The sequence below is a fragment of the Cibotium barometz genome, chromosome 10 (assembly GCF_041138505.1).
Source record: "Cibotium barometz isolate CiBa-2024 chromosome 10, ASM4113850v1, whole genome shotgun sequence".
Classification (NCBI taxonomy): Eukaryota; Viridiplantae; Streptophyta; class Polypodiopsida; order Cyatheales; family Cibotiaceae; genus Cibotium; species Cibotium barometz.
The window spans coordinates 43,388,903-43,411,078 of NC_141055.1; the positions used below are offsets into that span (position 1 = coordinate 43,388,903).

Below are 22,176 nucleotides of genomic sequence, written 5' to 3' on the forward strand. Positions count from 1 at the left end.
CATATACATGGATATTTGGATCATAAAGACTTCCTCGTGGCACCACTTACGGAATGTGATGTGATACTTGGGATGCCTTGCCATAACCGTTTGGATCCCAAGATTATGTTTACTCATAGGGGTAGGGAAGTTTGTATTGATGCGGGTACTACTGGGAGTACCATACCCATTGTAAGCCATATATCTATTTCAAAGGCAATAAAGAAATCTGTTCTTACTTGGTCTTTGTACCTGATAATGTTGAGCATGATGCTGTAGCTCCCGTAGATCAAGATAAGATTGATTTCTTAAGTAAATATTCTGATTGTTTTGTTGATTCACTTCCAAGACAATTACCCCCAGAGAGACTAGAGGATCATTGTATTGACATAATCCTACTCTCTGGTAACCTCCTTCAATACCCAATGTCAAAGGAAAACACCCAAATCAAGAAGTTCTCGGGAGAGAGCTTCCACACTTGGCAAGTCCTTGTCAAGTACAAGATGATGTCCAAAGGTTTTTGGCCATTCATCTCCGGCACTAAGGTTATTGATCGAACTAAGGCTGAAGATATTGAAGATGATGAGAGAGCACAAGCCATCATCATGCTTTATCTTGATGAGGCTCTCATTCACCATGTGGACCAGCTTCCGACTGCAAAGGAGAAATGGGATGAGCTTGATAAGCTCTATGGAGCTTGAAACCGGCCTCTGATAAAAACCAGAGTGCGGTAGACTAGCAGTCACCCGTCCACTTGTAGTCTAGATGATAAAACAAAACAGATTGGAGCTAGAGTGCCCAAATCTGAAAACAAAGCGACACCTATTGGCCCCAAAGCTTGGCGCCCCTTGCGGTATTTCTTTATTCAATTCAGCTAGTGAAACAGCACTGGAGGAAGCAACGGTACCAATCTATACTTGCAAGCACTTGTGTCCACAACCCTGCTTCACACATGTGTTTGTACTTGTATGTACCTTCCTCCTTGTGATCACCTCTATGCTGACTGTGAATGTACAGATCTGAAAAACAGCCCCGTACCCGTCTGTACTACCTCGGGACACATGCCAAGAGTTGTACTTGCACACGCAGCCTGCTGTCCACACTTGTGCTCGCCTGAATCAGCGCAGCCAGTTCTGCCCAGCACTTGTCCAACGCCGCCTGCAGCAGCTCTGTTCAGGGCAGCTTGTGTCAGCCCTGTCCGTACACTGTACGGCTGTCGTACAGGGCTGTACGGCCTGTACCTGAACCTGCAGCCACCTGTTGACAGTCGCCTGCTATGGCTGCCTCTGTTCTACAGCTCAACGCCACCTGTACTCAACAGTACCTGCAGTCGTACAGAGTTGTACGGCTGTTGTACGGCCTTCTCCAGCACACAGCACACAGAAAAACAGCAGCAAAGCAGTCTTCCAGCAGTCGCCTTCCTCCTTCTCTGCTTTTCCACGCTTGTGTGCCCACTTTTGCTCCACGACTCCCAAAAGGGAAGAGAGAGAGAGAGGAGAGAGAAACACTCCAAAGAGTGGCCCTCCTCCCCAAAATAATCCCTAGGGCCCCAAACTTTAAAAGTCCCTAGGGGCCACTAAGGCCTAGGGGCAAACTTTAATAAACATTAAAGTTTAATGTTCTAGTTCCCCCCCTTCACACCTAGGGATGTCCACACATCTTAAACTCTGTCCGGGCACCCCCCCCCCATGTGAATCATAAAATATTCCGACTCTGCAACCACCATGCCCACACTTGTACTGTTCCATTTTCACAGGGCCATGACATACCCCCCTCTTGAAAAATGGCAAGCGTCCTCAATTGCATTCTGGTGATGCATCAAAATATCCAAAGTGAAATATACAATATGGCAAGATCAGCGTCCCAATCTCTCTAAGCCATACACATGTATCAACATTCACTGCAAACCAATGGCATAGTAATAGTCCAAGTTGTATACCACTGTGAACCATACATATCCACGAAAATCTCATGTGACTAGTACACATATATCATAGAAGTCCCATAAACAGATGTACTGTCAGCCTCAGTACCTTCGGATGAGATAAAAACTGCACCAAGCGACCTCTAGATGTCATCTGAGCCTGTATGTATCAAGGGAGTGGAGGTGCTACCCCCCTCTTGAGCATCAGGTAATGCTCCAGACCCATGCTCTGCTGAACCTGAATGAGCCACAATAAGAGTCGGCTCTAACTCAAAGGCATCGAGATAAAGCTGCAAAACCTGAGGTGAATCTGTTAAGTCACCTTCCTCCATCCACTTCGCATCCATCGGTGAATAGTTCTTGAACTTCACAAGATAGCGACGGGAAACTTTACCTGTGCCAGTATCTGCTCTAGAATCAGAACCTCATCAAGTTCCTCAACTTCCGGCTGAGCCTCATCTGATACATCCTCAGGCACATCCCCACGGAAAGGTCTAAGAAGACTCACGTGAAAAGCATTGTGAATCCTCCAGTGATCTGGTAACTTCAAACGATAGGTTACCTCACCAATCTTTTCCAAAACCTGAAAAGGTCTATAATATCGCATGCTCAACTTAGGGAATAAGCGCTCTTTACCCTTCATCTTCTTGAGTCTAGCCTTTTCAAAGCGCAAAAGAACCCAATCACCCAATGCAAACTGTAAATCACGTCTGTGACGGTCTGCGGCTTTCTTTTGCTTCTGTTGAGTTTTCTGGAGGGCCAACTTAACTCTCCGATAAGCTTCATCCAAGCTCTCCACATACTGATCAGCCTCAAAGATCTTATCCTTTGTATGCAAAATGGGTGGTACCTTCTTCCCTCCTTCTACAATCTCAAAAGGCGCCTTGCCTGTCGAGCTATGTACAGTGTTGTTATATGCAAACTCCACCAAAGGAAGATACTTTTCCCATTGTTGCTTGTGCTCTGACACATAACACTTTAGAAGATCCAACACTGTAGAGTTAGCCTCTTCTGACTGACCATCTGTCTGTGGATGAAATGACGATGAAAACTTGAGAGTTGTACCCATGTTGTCAAACAACCCTCTCCAGAACAAACTCGTCATCCGTGGATCACGGTCACTAATGATAGACGTAGGCAAGCCATGATACTTGAAGATGTTCGCCATGAACAACTTCACCATATGATCCACTTTAATTGTCTTCCGCACAGGAATGAAATGAGCCTGCTTACTGAACCTGCATATGATAGTCCAAATGCCATCATTTCTCGTTTGTGTCCGTGGAAGATCAAATACAAAATCCATGGCAATGCTCTCCCAAGGTCTATCCGGAATAGGTAAAGGCTGTAATAACCCTGGTGTCTTCTGACGGTCAAACTTTACCTTCTGACATACGATGCATTGCCTCACAAAGGCATCAACATCTCTTCTCAAGGTTGGCCAATAAAAGAAAGTCTCCACTGCTTTGACCGTGGCGTCAATACCTCTATGACCTGCATACGGTGGAGCATGGCTTTCAATCATAACCTTGAGTCGCAATGGCCTGGTAACACAGTCTGCCGTGCATCAATAAAAACCCATCTCTAAGAGTATAGTGCTCATGCCGCTGACCCTCAGACATCTAATCATACAACCTTTCAAAGTCCTCATCATGGGCATACTGCTCTTTCATTTCATCAAGCTCATGATGATAAGCAAGTGAAACTGCAGAGACCTGTGGCTTGCGTGACAAAGCATCTGCCACTACATTCTTTTTGCCTTCCACATGTACAATCTGAAAGTGAAACATTGACAAAAAGTTTGCCCAACGCATATGCTTCTCTGAAAGCTTAGTCTGCGTGAGGAAATAACGCAAGGTCTGATGATCTGTCTGTACAGTGAAATCAGCCCCAAGCAAGTAGTGTTTCCAAGTAGAAAGAGCGTGAATTACAGCCAACATCTCTTTCTCATACACCTGTAAATGCTTCTCAGCATCTTGCAATACTCTACTCTCATAGGCTATCACATGTCCCTCTTGCATAAGAACTGCATCACACTGGACAACAAAAGCCTTTCGGAGGTCCGATAACACCAATACTGGGTCCGAAGTAAGCTTTTCTTTGAGCTTTTTGAATGCTGTAATTTCTCGATCAGCCCATCTAAACGGAGTTGCTTTCTTCGTCAAAGCATGAAGAGGCGAAGCAATTTCAGCAAAGTGCCGTATGTATCGCCTGTAATAGGAACACAATCCTAGAAAACTGCGTACATCATGCACGGTCCTCAAAGCTGGCCAATTAAGTATTGCTTCCACCTTTGCTGGATCCATACAGACTCCATGACCAGACACAATATGCCCCAAGAAATGTATCTCTTGCAAAAAGAACTCACTCTTCTTGCCATTAACAACCAACCTATGGTTTCTGAGTTCTGCAAACACAATGGCCAAATGCCTTCTATGCTCTTTCTCAGTTCGTGAATGCACAATCATATCATCAAAGAATGTGCCCACAAACTCTCTCTGAGGCCTAAAAATCCTATCCATCATTCTGTTAAATGTGGCAGGCGCATTCGTCAAACCAAAGGGCATAACCAAGAACTCATACAATCCAAACGTGGTTCGGAATGCTGTCTTATGCACATCCTCGGGTCTAATGCGTATCTGATGATACCCGCTTTTCAAGTCAATACGATTGAAAACTGTGGATCCCTGTAAGCGATCCAAGATGTCATCTATCCTCGGTATGGGGAATCGATTCTTGATGGTGTTCTTGTTCAGCGCCCTGTAATCAATACACATGCACCAAGAACCATCCTTCTTCTGTACTAAAAGCACAGGTGAGCAAAAGGATGATGAGCTAGGCTGTATCAACCCTTTATTCAAAAGCTCCTGCACCTGACTCATAATCTCTCCTTGTTGGGCTGCACTAACACGGTACGGCGGTCTATTCGATGGAGTACTACCAGGAATCAGATCTATGGCATGATCTTCTGGCCTCTCAGGAGGTAATTCTCCTGGCAATGACTCGGAAAAACAGTCTTGAAACCCACTTAAGAAATCAGTCCTGTCCTTATCTAACATAGACAAATTAGACTTAGACTCATCATCCTGTGCATCCTTTACATAAATCAAGTACGCGAAAAGATGCTTTTTCATTACTGATGAAATCGCCGAAGCGGATACAATAGGAACAGATTCCCCTTTGAGTTTTACATCCAATACATGCTCTTTCCCTCTATGAGTCAGAGTGATTTTCCTATTGTAAGTATCCACCACCGCATGTACCCTGTGGCACCATGGCATCCCCAACAAAACATCACAGCCATCCAAAGGCATGATGAAGAACTCTTCACTGTCCACATAACCCTGCAGATGAAGCCGAAGCTTCCCAATGATAGGAGTAACGGGTTCTGCATACCCTGGACAAGCCATATTTGCCTCATGTAACGGCCCCATCTCCTCTGCGCGAATCCCCAATCGGCCAACCAAATCTGGTGAAATGAAGTTGGCTCTAGCACCTGTGTCAAAGAAGATCAAAGCATTCTGATCTCTCACTTTGCTCCATGCCCTGCACAACTCTGTAGCTTCACCACCTAGCTGCTCCCCCACAAGATCAAGCCTGCAGAAGGCTTTGGTTTCTTTGGCTTGGGCTCTCCTTTATTGTCAGAGTCCTTTTGGGACTTTCTTTTGGGACAATTGAATGACATATGCCCCTCTTCAGTACAGTAAAAACACTTTTGAGCATCTCTCAAAGCCTGTCTTTCCTCAGAAGTCCTCTTGGGCATTGGCAACTTCTTATACTTCGTCTCTGAAGACCCTTTAGCATCACGAGAAGCATGCCCAAATTTTTCAGCTTTCTTGCTCAATTTCTTACTGCCTTTAAACCCAGATGAACCACCTTTGAGTAACGCATTAGCTGTCATAGCATTTTCAATCACCTGTGACATGTTCGTTACTCGTCTTTACCCCCCATGTCACGTGCATCCCGCACTTGGATGCCACGTAGACATTTCTGTACAGAAGGTGCAGGACCTGGGATGGTGAACTGGTCCCATGTGAGCCCAGTCCGGGACGAGTCAGCCAGGGATCCATCTGAGTCGTCCGAGGTCACGTGTGCATTGTCCTGCACATGAGTCCAAGGTCAGGTGTGCACTGTCCTGCACATGAAGCAGTGCCAGTCCGCGCTGTGAGTCTCCCTCTGGAATGATGTCAGATGTTCTGTGTATCTGGTTTGCAACTGGATGCCAGGCCTCTGTAGGCATGTAGGTTTGCATGTAGAGATGGGGCCAGCCCATAGGGCTACCCCAAGTGAGAAGATCTTGCACTTGCACTTGTAGTGTGGGCATGGGGGAGGTGTAGAACCACCCCCAAGGGGCCAGGAGGGCCTACATTGTGCCCACCAGCCATGGCATGGGCTGGAGGGGCTGTCGGCCAGCTGTACTGCTGCTGGACAGGCAGCCGACAAGGTCAGAAACCCTACCCAGCCAGTCGGCCAGGTGTGGGGGGCAGTCCCACACCCATGTGCATGGTGCCCAGCAGCCAGGATGCTGCCCCAGAAGGCTGCGCAGGCTGGACAGCAGTTAATTAAGTGTGAAAGCATTTTATTAATAAGACACAGTCGTGGAGCTTCCTGAAGCCAGCCGACTGGATGCTATGTGGAGTATAAATACTCCAGCCCATAATCCATGAATCCATCTCATAATTCACCAAGTGCATCAAGCAAACAAGGGCCAGGACAGCCAAGAGGTTGCTAACGCAAAGGGGTGAAGGACTGAAGGTCAAGGGCAGGTTTTTCAGCCAAGAAAAGGTCAAGTACTTTGTATTTGTTTTCAGATTTACATCATTCTAATAAAGCAAATACACCATCCGTGGTGGGGGCCCTACAGAGGGTAATTGGGACCCAATACTGTGTCCTCTCCATCTCCCCTTTTCTCTCTCTATTTTCTGCACATCGTCTTTCAGTTTTGTGCGTTAATTCCGTCGCGAAAAGAGTGCTGATTTCTGAGTTTTGAAGTACCGATCCTTCTCCGAAGCTTCCGCATATTACAGTGGTATCAGAGCTCACTTCAAGGACAAAGATTCAGCAAAGAAAACCAGAAAATTTTTTCGCTCGTGTGGTTGGTTTTTAGACGCCGGTGGACTACCCCTTTCAGAGTGACTCCGGTCCCTCGAAGGACGGTTGGTTTTTAGCCTCCGGAAGCCTCCGGAAGTCTCCCACACAGATAGTGGATGGTCAGATTGCGTTCCGGAAAGAAACTGCATTTTCCCGCTATGGCGAGCTTTGGCGACGCGAGAGAACCAGAACCATGGGACCAGAGTGCACCAGGCAGCCCAACGAGGGCACCCGGCTTGAGTGTCACAGACATGTTCCAGCAGATGATGCGAGCAATCGCAGACCAAACAACCAAGTTGGATGAGCAGAAGGCGCGGATTTTGGCTCTGGAGGAGCGTTCTCGCTCTCCAGCGTCGCGTTTTCCATCTCCTCCTCCCTCTCCTTCCGTACCCCAGATACCAGATCCTCGTCACAGGGACCCTCTCGAGGGGTCACAGCCGCAGCCAAGCTCCTTGCTTGAGATGCAGATGCGTGCATTGGAGATTCGACAACGAGAAGACGACGCCATGCGACGAGTGGAACACGAGCGTTACCTCAGAGCTTTGGACGCCAGATTGACACCAGCGGCGCCCTCGAATCATTTTCCCGAGAAAATGAATTTCAGTAAGTATAATGGTAAACTCGATCCCACTACTCTGTATTCATGGTTACATCAATTTGAAGCTTACTTTGCCGCACTTAGGAAAACAGATATTGACAAAGTGATCTTAGCTAGTTGGTACTTGGAAGGTGAGGCCATTCCTTGGTGGACTCAGTGGGCTCATGCCCACACCAGAACAGGTATGGCCGCTTATGTGTGGGACGAGTTCGTCCGTGACCTTAAGCAGCGGTTTCTACCGCCCCACTACCTTGAGCGACTCGAAGACGAGTTCAGGGGAGCGCGTCAAAACGCGCAACCAGTCCTTCAGTTTGCCAATAAAATTTCGACCTTGTGTCTGCAATTAGGCTTATCTGATACGGACAAGAAAGAGTAGTTTTTGTATGGCCTGGACACGCAAATCCAATGGCAGGTGCGTATGTTTAGGCCAGCCACCTTTGAGGACGCACTCTCGCTTGTGCAGAGTGCAGAAATGAAACACAATGGTGGCAAGCCCAAGACTTCCCAGCCGGCTTCTCCCAAGGCTAACGCCTCGGGGGGCAAAAGCCAGAACCAGACGGGGTCTTCCCCAGGACAGAGCCCAGGAGCCTCTGGCTCCAACACGTGAAAGTGACAAACAACTCTTGCTTGTTCCTTTAGAAGCTGCAGTGTGACCATTAAGTGTGAGCCAGGTATTCCAAACTTTCCGCTCATAAGCCACTTGCAAGCTAAGCGAGCAGTTAGGAAAGGCGCACAGTGTGCGATGATTTACATCCAGACAGCCCAGACGGTGGCCAGTGCTTCCGAGAAGTACTCGGTTCTCCATGAAAAGTTCCAGAAGATTTTTCTTCGGGACAGTCTCCCTCCCCAGCTTCCCTCGTCCAGACCGGAGGATCACAAGATTGACCTCCTCCCAGGCTCGGAACCCCCGAGCAAGTTTCCGTATCGCCTTTCTAAGGCAATGGAATCGGAGTTGGACCGCCAACTCCAAGAATTGTTGCAAGCTGGCTTCATCCGTCCCAGCGTGTCGCCATTTGCAGCACCGATCTTGTTTGTCAAGAAGAAAGATGGGTCTTCTCGGTTGTGTGTCGATTATCGTGCACTCAACAAGCTGACTATCAAGAGCAAATTCCCAATGCCTCGAATTGATTATATTCTCGAGAGGCTGAATGGAGCTAAGGTGTTCTCCAAACTGGATTTAAAGAGTGGGTACCACCAGGTACGGATTGTAGAGGGGGACATCCCCAAGACAGCCTTCCGTACAGAACGGGCCCACTATGAATTTGTGGTTATGCCATTTGGATTGACGAACGCCCCAGCTACATTCAACCGCATGATGATGCGTATTTTCCGGGAGTTGATTGGAGTGTGTGTTCATATTTTTGGACGACATACTCATATTTTCAGCTACAGTTGAGCAGCATGACATTGATGTGGAGAAAGTCCTTAAGTTGCTGGAAAGCAACGAGCTCTATGTCAATGAAAAGAAATCAGAATTTTATCTGTTCCAGGTACATTACTTGGGATATATAATTAGTGCTGAAGGCATTCGACTTGATCCGGCTAAAGTGGCCGAGATTATTAACTGGGAAGTACCTCAGACTGCTTATGACATTAGATCATTTGTGGGTATATGCCAGGCATATTCCACCCACATTGACAAGTTTTCTGATCTCTCGGCCGACCTCACCGATCTGCTAAAGGGAGTGAAAACAAGGAGGCAAAAGATTCAAATGACTCCACGAGCGTTGGAGGCATTCCAGACCCTCAAGGTGGCTTTATCAGAAGCGCCTTGTTTAGCCCTTGCCTCGTGGGACGAACCATTTCAGGTGATCACAGATGCGAGTAACATCGCAATTGGAGGTGTATTGCAACAGAATGGTCATCCGGTAGCTTACATGTCTCATAGGTTACTGCCCGCCGAAAAGAACTACTCAATCTATGATCTTGAACTCCTAGCAGTTATACAGGCCTTGAAACATTGGAAACATTTCCTGTATGGCCGTGACTTCGAGGTTCGCACTGACCATCAGGCATTGCGCTGGATTCAGACGATGCCAAGTACACAATGGAGTGATCGACAACACCGCTAGAGTCAGATATTCCAGCAGTTCGGTGGCATGATTGAGTACCTTCCAGGAAAGGCCAATCCAGTGGCCAATGCTTTGAGCAGGAAGGGACAAGTATCTGCGATGCAGACCACTAGACTTGACCTTGTTGATACAGGACTAGAAGACATGAAGCACACGTACACGGATTCCGAGGAATTCGGTACACAGTGGGAACAGGCATTGGATGCCACAGGACCATGCCATTTTCTGATACGCGATGGTTGGCTTTTCTACAAAGGCCGACTATGTGTCATGAAATCATTCCGGGCAGCTCTTCTCCATGATGCCCATGACGCCATTACAGGTGGTCATAGGGGCATGAATTCGACTCTGGAGAAATTAGAACAGCAATACTATTGGCCAAAGATGAGGCGTGATGTGTTTACATATGTACAACACTGTGACATTTGTCAAAAGGTGAAAGCTCCTCGTGGAAAGAAGATAGGGTTGTTACAGCCTTTGCCAATTCCTGAGGGTCCTTTCCAGGACATTTCGATGGACTTTGTCACAAATCTGCCTCCCAGTCCGAGTAAGCGTAATACACAGTGTTTAACTATTGTTGACAGGTTCAGCAAATTTGTTATGCTTATTCCTTGCAGGGCCAATGTGACCGCCGAGGATGTTGCCCAGCTATTCATTCGGCATTGGTACCCGATTGGTGGGATTCCTAGGACCATAGTGTCAGACCGAGATGCCAAGTTTACCAGTCATTCTTGGAGAGCATTGTTTGATAATTTTGGTACTAAGTTGAATTTTTCCAATGCATTCCACCCACAAACAGATCGCCAGACAGAGATATACAACCAGTTGGCCTTTGATGTGCTGAAGTGTTATGTCCACGATCAACAAGGTAAGTGGGAATCGTTTTTGCCTTTAGTTCAAGCTGTTTTGAATGACTCTTTTTCTTCAGCTATTGGCAGGACTCCATATGAGGCAGCGTTTGGAAGGCCTTTCCAGTCGTTGTTAACCAGGACTTCGTCTTCCGTACCGGAGGCGAACAGAGTAACGGAGTCTTACCAGGAGATCCTAGAGTCCGTTAAAGACAGATTGGCTAAAGCGCAAGAGGCCTACACTCGACAGGCCAATAAAGACCGAAGGGACATGAAGTTTTCGGAAGGAAATTGGGTGTATCTTCGGATTATGAAGCAAAGATTGAAGCAGGTGGACAAGCGATGCCCAAAGTTGTCTTTCAGGAGCTTCAGACCATTTCCCATCCGGAAAAAGATTAATGAGGTGTCTATGCAGTTAAAGCTACCTCCGAGTTGGACTATGCACGATGTATTTCATGTCAGTTGGTTAAAGCCATATGCAGGTCCACCCCCTTCAGAGGTCAAAGACGAAGCGGAACCAGACATCATTGATGAAGCAGAAGTAATGGTTCCAGAACAGATCCTTCTGCACCGTTTCAAGCATGGCTCAGGCCGAAGACTACGACAGTTCCTCACGAAGTTTCAAGACCGAGGAACTCATGAAGCGGTATGGCTCGACAAAGAATTTTTCGAAGACTATCCGGCATTATTGACGGATTATTTGGAGGCTATGCAGCTTCCGTCAAGTTAAGCAGAAGGGGATGTCACGTGCATCCCGCACTTGGATGCCACGTAGACATTTCTGTACAGAAGGTGCAGGACCTGGGATGGTGAACTGGTCCCATGTGAGCCCAGTCCGGGACGAGTCAGCCAGGGATCCATCTCAGTCGTCCGAGGTCAGGTGTGCATTGTCCTGCACATGAGTCCAAGGTCAGGTGTGCACTGTCCTGCACATAAAGCAGTGCCAGTCCGCGCTGTGAGTCCCCCTCTGGAATGATGTCAGATGTTCTGTGTATCTGGTTTGCAACTGGATGCCAGGCCTCTGTAGGCATGTAGGTTTGCATGTAGAGATGGGGCCAGCCCATAGGGCTACCCCAAGTGAGAAGATCTTGCACTTGCACTTGTAGTGTGGGCATGGGAGAGGTGTAGAACCATCCCCAAGGGGCCAGGAGGGCCCACATTGTGCCCACCAGCCATGGCATGGGCTGGAGGGGCTGTCGGCCAGCTGTACTGCTGCTGGACAGGCAGCCGACAGGGTCAGAAACCCTACCCAGCCAGTCGGCCAGGTGTGGGGGGGCAGTCCCACACCCATGTGCATGGTGCCCAGCAGCCAGGATGCTGCCCCAGAAGGCTGCGCAGGCTGGACAGCAGTTAATTAAGTGTGAAAGCATTTTATTAATAAGACACAGTCGTGGAGCTTCCTGAAGCCAACCGACTGGATGCTATGTGGAGTATAAATACTCCAGCCCATAATCCATGAATCCATCTCATAATTCACCAAGTGCATCAAGCAAACAAGGGCCAGGACAGCCAAGAGGTTGCTAACGCAAAGGGGTGAAGGACTGAAGGTCAAGGGCAGGTTTTCCAGCCAAGAAAAGGTCAAGTACTTTGTATTTGTTTTCAGATTTACATCATTCTAATAAAGCAAATACACCATCCGTGGTGGGGGCCCTACAGAGGGTAATTGGGACCCAATACTGTGTCCTCTCCATCTCCCCTTTTCTCTCTCTATTTTCTGCACATCGTCTTTCAGTTTTGTGCGATAATTCTGTCGCGAAAAGAGTGCTGATTTCTGAGTTTTGAAGTACCGATCCTTCTCCGAAGCTTCCGCATATTACACCCCATGTGAATCATAAAATATTCTGACTTTGCAACCACCATGCCCACACTTATACTGTTCCATTTTCACAGGGCCATGACAGAGCTCGTGGTAAGAATTCCAAGATCTCACTTAAAATTGAATTTTTCAGCTTGGAACTCAAAGAGAGAGACAGCATTGGAGCCTTCATCTCTCACTTGAAGGGCCTTATGGCTCAACTTGCATCAGTGAATGCGAGAATGGATGAAGATGATGCAGTGGCTGTTTTACTAAAAGCAGTCAAGAAGGTGTACCCCACCTTAGTCACCACCCTGAAGAACATACCTAATCCCACCCTTGAAGGAGTTATTCAATCTTGTCTTGATGAAGAAAAGAGGCCAAAGGGAGGAGCTGAATCTTCAAATGCAACCACTTCATCGAATATCGAACAAGCTTTGTCACATCAAGTGGTCAAAGTAAGATGTGCCCATTGCAAAAAGGTGGGTCATTTGGCAAATAATTGTTGGATCAAATATCCCAACAAAATGAAATATCCCATTTGGCAAATAATTGTTGGATCAAATATCCCAACAAAATGAAATGTAACAAGTGTAAACAAACGGGACATATCACTTCTAAATGTCCTAACAAAGAGTCAGAGACTAACTTTGTATCAATCTCTGACTCCTCTGAGCACCTATTTTAAATCTCAATGTAACAACACCTATATTCCTAAACCTTGTACGCCTAATGTTATAAAGGCAACCTATGTCCAATACCACCTATTCCAATTCTTTCATGGTTGGTATTGAGGGAGGGTATTAAAAGACTAAGGTCATGTAAAAGGGTAGGAGAAGGGTGTGTGTGTGAATGGACTTATGGTCCACTAGCTCACCTATTTAAAGGTGAAACTAGGAGGCATTTTGCATTGAGCAAGGCCTAGTTGTATTCATAAACAACTTAATAAACAATATATTTTCTTGTATTCTTTGAGTGAATCTCCTCCACATATCTCATCCACCACATTTTTCTCAACACAGTGGCCATATGTTGAGGACCAAACCTCATGTATCATGGGGTGTGTTAAGCATGGGACCTGCCATGTCCCTTGGAGATCCGCTTGCACACAAGAGTTACCCTTGGAGCTTGAGGAGAGACGCCTGACAAGGATGCGGGGTAGAGACAAGCTCAGCATCGACAATGACTCTGCTTAGTGCTATCCCTCACGAGTGGTTGAACTCTATCCATACCCGACTCTCCCTCTATGGCTAAGCATGTTTACCAGGCATGATATTCTTTTGGCAGTCCAAAGAGCAAACGAGAGCAGTGGTTTGCTTACTTTTTCTATTGGTTCACATGGCAGATTAGAGAGATCCAACACCCCCCCCCCCTTGGAGGATTTCAGTGGCTGCACCTTACGGAGGGTGAGGGTAATTGGATTTCAGGAGCAGAAGTGGCACATAGAACCCCCACGTGCCAAGGTGGCCAAGGAGAGATTCTGGTGGCTATGGATATGGAAGAGCCGACCCCTCACGCGCCTCCAATGGGGCCCGGGAGAATAGACTTGGCATGGCCCTACTGATCAGGAGGAGACCTTGGATGCCCCCTTTTTGCATATACAACATGGCTAGGCCACAGGATTCAAATGCCAGAGATTGATGGCACCCTGACAGCAGCAATACATTGGTAGTCCCATGGCCTCTCTCAACATTTCCTCACATTTTTGGAAGAGGCTCTCGAACAGTTTTCGGCCTCGAAAGATCATCCTCTTTCCCTAGTGGCACACAAGAGTTTGGCGGTTGGCACATGGTTGGCCATTGGAGGTCAACCCGCAGCTTGCACGAGGTGCAGCCACCCTCAAGAGCCTCAACGTCATTGCCTTTGGGATTGCCCGAAGGCTTAGCAAGTTTGGCAGCGGATTCTCTGCTTCATGATGGATAGGGCCTCGACCCAAATCATTTCTTGGGGCACCGTCACTTGGGCCACAGAGGCTAAGATGATGCCTTCAAGTGTCTCACCTCCGTATTTCGGAGGTATCGAGCACAGCCCCATCTACAGACCACTGGAGACTGGGCTCATGTCAGAGATGGGAGATTTGCGATAGCATTGCAGCATGGCACATATGGTGGGATAGATGCAGCGAAGCCATAGAGGGTGCCCACCCCGCTTGCGGAGTCCTTCATCAAGAGCACATAAACTTACTGTTAGCTTACAGCGGCCATGTCCCAAGCACCATTCACAAACATTTGTTAGTTTCTACTGTGCATTTTCACTTCAGCAAATGAAAGTAGGCTACTTGCTATCAAGTCAGAATGGGAGGCTGTTGGCAAGGGTTCAATCCCTGCAAATCTCAGAGAGTTCCCCTGCGAGCAGCTTGAGCAAGCAGGACACTCAAACTGTGAAAAGTTGTGCATGTGCAGGGCATCTGTTTGTAAACAGGACCTCAAGACCTTGGCCTGCTGTCAAATTACTATCTCAACTGGTGTGTATCTATTCCACACCAAGTTTGAACCTTCCCTAGTCTGCAGCACAGAACTGAAGAAATGAAAAGCAGGCATACAAACAGGTCATGGGAAAATGCCTGCCTCCCATATCTTCAAATAAGTATTGTGTTTTGTGTATATAATCCTATAGCTTCAACGATGTTTAGCGTATGATGTTTGGTGAATACGATTTCCATTACTAAACATGCATCACAAAAACGCAGGGGAGAAAAAAGGGTTTGAAGAGGGGGGGGGTGGATTAGTGATTAAGCCTGGTTCACAACCATCCCTGCCACCCAAAGCAGGCATGAGATCCAACAGAAACTTACTGGTAGCTTACAGCGACCGTGTCCCAGGCACGATTCACAAACATTTGTTAGTTTGTACTGTGCATTTTCACTTCAGCAAATGATCATAGGCCACTTGCTATCAAGTCAGATGGGGAGGTTGTTGGCAAGAATTCAATCCCTGCAAATCTCAAAGAGTTCCCTAGGACACTCAAATTGTGAAAAGTTGGGCATGTGCTAGAAATTTTCTGTGCCAGCTCTGCTTTTTGAACACTCCCCTTCCATGTGATGGGGGATGCTAACCTGTTTGTATGCCTGCTTTTTTACGACAGCATCATTTCTTCAGGTCTGGACCAGACTAGGGAAGGTTCAAACTTGGTCTGGAATAGATACACCCATGGGAAAATGCCTGGGTGGGGGTGGGGGGGTTACAAAAGGCAGGCATAATAAGTAAGCTATTCTAGTCCTTGGAAGACCGAAAAAATAGAACATCCTGTCTGAAGAATGTGTGAACCGGGGAAAAAAGGGCATAAGATATAACTTAGCTAGCCGGGGAAAAACCTAGAAGATAGAAAGAGCCATGAATATGAAAAGCCCTAGACAACGAAAAACCAGGAAAAACTCTAAGCAGAAACCATAGGCAACAGAAAGCCACAAAAATCCGTAGGGAAAAACCTGCTGCTTGAGTTTTTTCCTGCTTTTGCTAATGGTTTTTCTTGGTTTTCCTCTTGCCTAGGGTTGTTCTACACCCTAGTGTTTTTCCTGGTTTTCCTGTTTCTTAGGCTTTTGCCACTGCCCTGGGCAACAGGAAACCTTGGAAAAACCGTAGGCAACAGGAAAACTTCTACGAAACAAGAAAAATACTAGGGAATAGAAGAACCCTAGTCAACAGGAGGAAAAACACTTTGCAAAAGAAAAAGCCTTATCAAAAGCAGAAACTCCAGAAAAACCTAAAACCCTAGGCCGCAGTCAAACAGAAGAAAATGGGGAGTTGCTTGCCTTAGCAGAAATGTACGGCGCAGCACGAAAGCTTGACATAAAGTTGTCTCTGCGAATCGGGCCTGGCACAGAGTCAGAGAAAGAGTCGCCGTATCCACCTGCTGCTCTGCGAAACCCTCCTCCACCTCCGCTTCCACTACGTCCTCGGCCTCGGCCTCTTCCGCTTCCTCTTCCACCCTGTTTGTTGGCCTTGATCAGGTCATCCAATGGCATGTCAAGCGCGCTCGCCATGCCTAAGTTTAGTTGTGCGAAAAGCTCTTCAATCACTCGCAGCTATGGCGCAGCCAAGGTGGAGAAAAGCTTGTTTGCTAGCGCAGGTGGAGAAAGGTCGAAACCGCCTGATATACGGTTTGAACTTAATCAAAGATTTAATGTCGCATAACCATGCTTTAGGCCCTAGGATTGTAAGATCATCATCATTAAAAGTTAAAACCATTAACTATCCTTTAGGTCCTAGAATTATTAGATCATCTTCATTAATACGCCTAGAATTATAGGATCATCATCATTAATACAAGTCGCAAATGCCCATTTGCAAATGGTGTCCTTCCCATATGTTTTATGTATTTTGATGGGTTGATGCATTACATGTATGCATGCCCATTTGGAAGGCTGCAACAAGTAACGATACTTCTTTTTTTTTCATGAACAGAATTGACTTCATCTACACAGCTCAAGCTTTTGCCTTTTAACAACATAAATTGTAAGGGATTGATTATTTATGTCAAATATAGTATGGCTCCATTGAAAAGAACTACTCTTGTTGTTAACATAGTCTATAGCCCTTGTTCATTTCACAAAGGTATGGATATAGCAAAATAGGCAGGCACTTATATTTTCAGTATTGATTGTAAATTCTTGATCCTTTCCAAACATGGTCTATGATTAATCTATCCAATGACTATATCATGAGCGAAGACTAAATATATCAAAGTTTTCTTTAGATGCTTCTGTAGTTTTTTAAGTCTAGAGAATCGATTTTATTATTTTGATTGTTTTAATTTGTTTTTTGCATTAAGTAAGTTGCAGAGTGGTCAATCCAATAAGTGTATGTTGTTCATATTTCTATTATTTCTTTTTTTTATAAGTCTGCCAATAGGTGATCTATTTGTGTATGGTTTATTGTTGTGTTTATGTTTTAATTTAGTTTTCAGTGGTCGTTCCCTATAATGTGGTGGTATATTTCACTTATATCCAGTGTTTGTTTTGATATTGTTTCCTATTTGTAATCTTTTTATAAGTGTCTTTCACTTGTTTGCTTTGATATTGTAATTCTTTTTATAGGTGTCTTTCACTTGTTTGTTTGATATTGTAATTCTTTTTATAGGTGCCCAATGTGGTTGTATTTTACTTGTATTAAGTGTTTGTTTTTATAGGTGTCAAATGTGGTTGTATTTCACTTGTATTATGTGTTTATTTTGATATCTTGTTTCTTTTTCAATCGCATTATTCTATCCAGAGTATAGGTTGGCTCTATTGAATTGATGGCATTTTATTTTATTTTTTGCTCATGCCTTCTATTTAGAACATTAATAAATTTTAAAATCATTATGTCTCGTGGATCTATTAATTCATATAATAATATGGTTCTAGGTGCCAATAGGGGCTAAACATTTGTTAAAAAATATAAAAAATAAATAGTTAATTGAGGTTAGAATTTACTACATGTCAGATAATCTTATAATTTAAGGTATTTTAAATTTAGAAAAAAAAAATATCCAAACTTCAAAAGTTCTAGAGCGACACTTTCCATTTCTAGAAAACATCGTTCAACAAGGGGAAGAGGTGGCTTTTCATTTTCTGCGTTGAATAGAAAGGTTAATATGGGGTTCTCATCGTGCACACCTCTCTCTCTCTCTCTTCCACATACGTACACGTATGTGGAAGTAGTTACACATTTTTCTTTCTTACATCCTATCCATTCGTTGTTGATTTCCTAATGTGTATCGAATAAAAGTCTTTGTTAGTTAAATTTTTACGATAATTCATAATGTTCTTCTTGTGGGAGTAGAGGGCGAATCACACGTATTACCATAGACACTTCTGAGGTAGTAGAGGGTGAATCACATGTATTACTGTAGACACTTCTTTTTATTACATAGACATGTATTAGCATAAACAATTCTTGCGGGAGTCACATGTATTACCATAAGCAATTACCATAAACACTCCTTTTTTACATTTTTTCGAATTTGGACTTTTTTTACTTTAATTATTTCTTTCTCAATCTTGTATTTGCTTAATTTTATAAATAAGTAATTATGTTTTATAACCTTCAACTCATTGATTTTAATATGATTAACTTGCGTGAGTAAAGAGGATATTATCTCACTTAAACTAACATAATTATTTGATTCCATAGCTATATTATATTCATTTGATTTGCTTAAAATTTGATTGCATGGCTATATTCTATTTGTTTGATTTGTCTAAAAATTGATTGTAGTGCTATATTCTCTCTATTTGATTGATTTAAAATTTTGCTCCATTGTTATATTCTCTTTATTTGGCCGAATTAAATTTTTAATCAATGTGGCCAAAGCATGAATTCACTATGTTTCTCCATTTCGATCATGTTTTTCGAGGAATAATTTTGCTTTGAAATATTACAATGATGTAGAGTGGGCAATATAACAATCAAATATGTAGAGAGACATTTGGAGATGCTAAATTAAACTGAGTTATACATTACAACTTGGATAAAAATTAGAAAATTATAACTTTTTAAGAAGGAGAATAAGAAGACATTTGGAGAATGCTAAATTAAACTAAGTTATACATTACAACTTGGATAAAAATGGAATATTAGAACTTTCTAAATAAGAAGGAGAATAATGATGTAATGAATCTAAAGTATAACTTGAATACATCATGGAGTATATAGATGTAAGATTCCTCCCTCCAGCTTTTGAGGTGTACAGGTGTAAGAACCTCTCCTTTTGATCTTGTAATTATTCCCCTCTCTGAAATAGAAGAAAGATCTTGTTTTGGCCTGGAGAGAGAAAATGTCTAGAGAGAGGAATTGAGATATTTTTGGATATAAAAATCCTCCTAGTGTCTAAAATGGTTTCCCCTGAAACAAAAATTCAAAAAGAACTTTCCAATGTGATTTTCAAAAAAAATTAGATTATGGTCTAATTAAGGTTCCTATGGGCCAATAGGATCAATCCAAGTGTGGGGAGGAGATAAATCCAATGAATAAAAGAAAATAGCCAAAAATGAGTAAATGCCCACATAAGATGAAGAGTTGACTGAGTACAAGGTTTATTAGTTAAAAACTATGAGATATTACTAAAAAATGAAATATTTTGGTATAATGATACATTTTTGACACCTTGGTAAGGAGAAGGGGGGACTTCAAGGAGGCGCCTATTTCACACATGTGGTGGAGCTTTTAACTCAAAAAAATTGTGATATTTTTATCTCTCCTCTCTCCTGGATCAAATGTTGTCCAAATTTAGCCAAACTAGGTCCAAATCTTGTCCAAATTTAGCCAAACTGAACCTGAAAAATTCTAGAATCTAGTTGGACTTGGTTAGAGGCCTCCCTCACCTATAAATAGATCCTTAGTCTTTTGTAAAAAAATCTGTGAGCTATACCATGCCAGTATTATACTAAAATAATGATATTTTTTATTATCCCTTAAAAATCCTCTACTTTTGGAGAGAGTGGAGCCTCTCTCTCTCTTCAACCATCCTTGGAGCTTTCCTTTTAACACAAAAACCAACTGATTGGTTGGGGGCTTCTTCTATGATAGAGATGCAAGCAAAAACAAGAGGTAAAGTGTAATTTTATGGTTTTCTCTACTATTCTCTCAATGTTTTCACTTCTCAACCCCTCTCAAGCTTGAGAAGTTTCTTAATTAAGTGTTTATAATGCAAATCAAGCTTTTCTTAAGAGTTATAATGAATAATTAAGAAAAGTTTACATTTATGCTTAAATTAGGATGCTTTTATGTTTATCTCTCTCTCTCCCCCAAAGAATGGTCATTCCTATGACCAATTCTCTATTCAATTGATGCTTCTCATGGAGAAATTCCCAATTCACAAATCAAACTCTAGGCTTGTAAAGCTAGAGGTTAAGAAAATGGTTTTTTATACTTATATGCTTGTAAATTATGGTAATATTATGAGATAAATCCATAAATTGGATTTAAGGCTAAAAGATAGTTATACTATCATAATTACATTACTAAATCTTATTCTTTTTAAAAATATTAAAACTTGTTAGTAATAGTAGCAGAGCTATGGTAAAATTTTTAAGAAATTGGTACATAATTCATTCTTATGCATAATGTGAAAAGAGGACTTCCTACCCTATTCTAGATTTGAATATCCTAGGCTAAACGAATGGTTTTCATCACATTCAAGGAAAAATTAATTTTTAAGATTTATGTATAATTAAATAATTAAGAAAAGAGAAAATTATGGTAATTTTATTTAAATGATAAAGGAGGAATTCCCATGACATTTGGAATTCAATCATTTAAATAGGAAAAGTGGAATTCTTAGCATATTGGAATTAGTAGATATTTTATTTAAATTCAAAGATGAATTTTAGATAAATTTATTTTATGCATATGAAATATTTAAATGATAAAAGAGGAATTCCCATGACATTTGGAATTCAATCATTTAAATAGTAAAAGTGAAATTCTTGGCATATTGAATTAATGGATATTTTTATTAAAATTTTAGATAGATTTATTTTATGATAAAAGAGGAATTCCCATAACATTGGAATGCAAATAATTAAATGCAAAAAGAGAAATTCCCATGATATTTGAGGTCCAAGAAATTAAATGGAAAAAAGAGAAATTTTTAGTATAATTCAATTTATGATTATTTATCAAAAGTGAAAATATGGGTAGAATTGATTTTTGTAAATCCCATGAATTCTTTTATTCAAAAGAGGAATATTGAATATAATTCATTTGAGAAATTGAGAAAGAATATGGAAATAGTCGTCGAGAAAAAGAACCTTTATCTAGGCCAAGCAATTGGCAAAAATTTAGAAAAAGTCCCATTATCGGTATCGAGGTAGAAAAAGCTACTAAATAGGAATAGGATGTGAATGGATGTGATAAGATGTAAATGGGATGTGATAGGAAGTGACTGGATGTGATTAGATGTAAATGGGATGCGATAGGATGTGAATGGATGTGATAAGATGTAAATGGGATGTGATAGGATGTGAATGGATGTAAATGAGATGCGATAGGATGTGAATGGATGTGATAAGATGTAAATGGGATGTGATAGGATGTGAATGGATGTAAATGAGATGCGATAGGATGTGAATGGATGTGAATGGATGTAAATGAGATGCCATAGGATGTGAATGGATGTGATAAGATGTAAATGGGATGTGATAAGATGTGATAGATGTTAAAAAAAATTTTATGCATCTCAAGTGAGGTCGGCCAAGTCCATTTGTGGATATATAAGCACCCTAGCTCCATTGTAAAATTCATCTAATTCATTGCTGTTATGTTGGTTCGAATACTCTCTCTCTCTCTCTCTCTCTCTCTCTCTCTCTCTCTAGCGTTTGTGTACCCTCTCTCTCTCTTTCTCTGCCAGCGTTTTCTCTCATCCTCTCTCCCTTAGCGTTTTCTCACTAACGTAAATACTACTTCCGCGTTGTCAACTTTGACATGGTATCAGAGCCAAGGCACGTCAACGCCTAGGGGACCGGAGCGCGAGGAGAAGGCAGATCTCAGCCGCGTTTTTCAGTCGACAGGAGAGCGATTGATTTGCTGCGTTTTCATCACAAGAAGCACCCTTGGACCAGCGTTTTTGCTATAAGAGGAGGGCTCGGATCTAGCAGCGTTTTCATCGTGGAGAACCCCTTCAAATCTGCGTTTTTTCAGCCGGAGGAGTGCTACAGATTTTCAGCGTGGACGAGATTTGGGCTGCGTTGTTTTTTTTGGAGAGGTGGATCGGATTGACGAAGGAGATGGGTCTCCCGTGTTCGAGCAAGGACGACAAACTGAATGGAGACAATTATGCGCATTGGAACTTGATCATGAGGCTATGGTTTAGCAGAAAAGGTTTATGGGACATTGTTGATGGCTCGGAGGAACGTCCCCGAAGGGATAGCAATCGGTTCACACATCTTC

At 43.3% G+C, this 22,176-nt stretch overlaps 1 protein-coding gene across 1 annotated transcript in view; it reads right to left on the minus strand.

Annotated features, from left to right (window-relative positions):
- The window catches only part of LOC147634940 (THO complex subunit 4A-like), a 34,411-nt gene extending 18,004 nt beyond the window's left edge, over positions 1-16,407 (minus strand). Inside the window, exon 1 of the mRNA XM_086804204.1 lies at positions 16,059-16,407. Within this exon, the coding sequence (XP_086660330.1) occupies positions 16,059-16,289 (231 nt within the window). The 5' untranslated portion in view covers positions 16,290-16,407. The remainder of the gene's footprint in view (positions 1-16,058) is intronic.
- Positions 16,408-22,176: the final 5,769 nt, after the last annotated feature.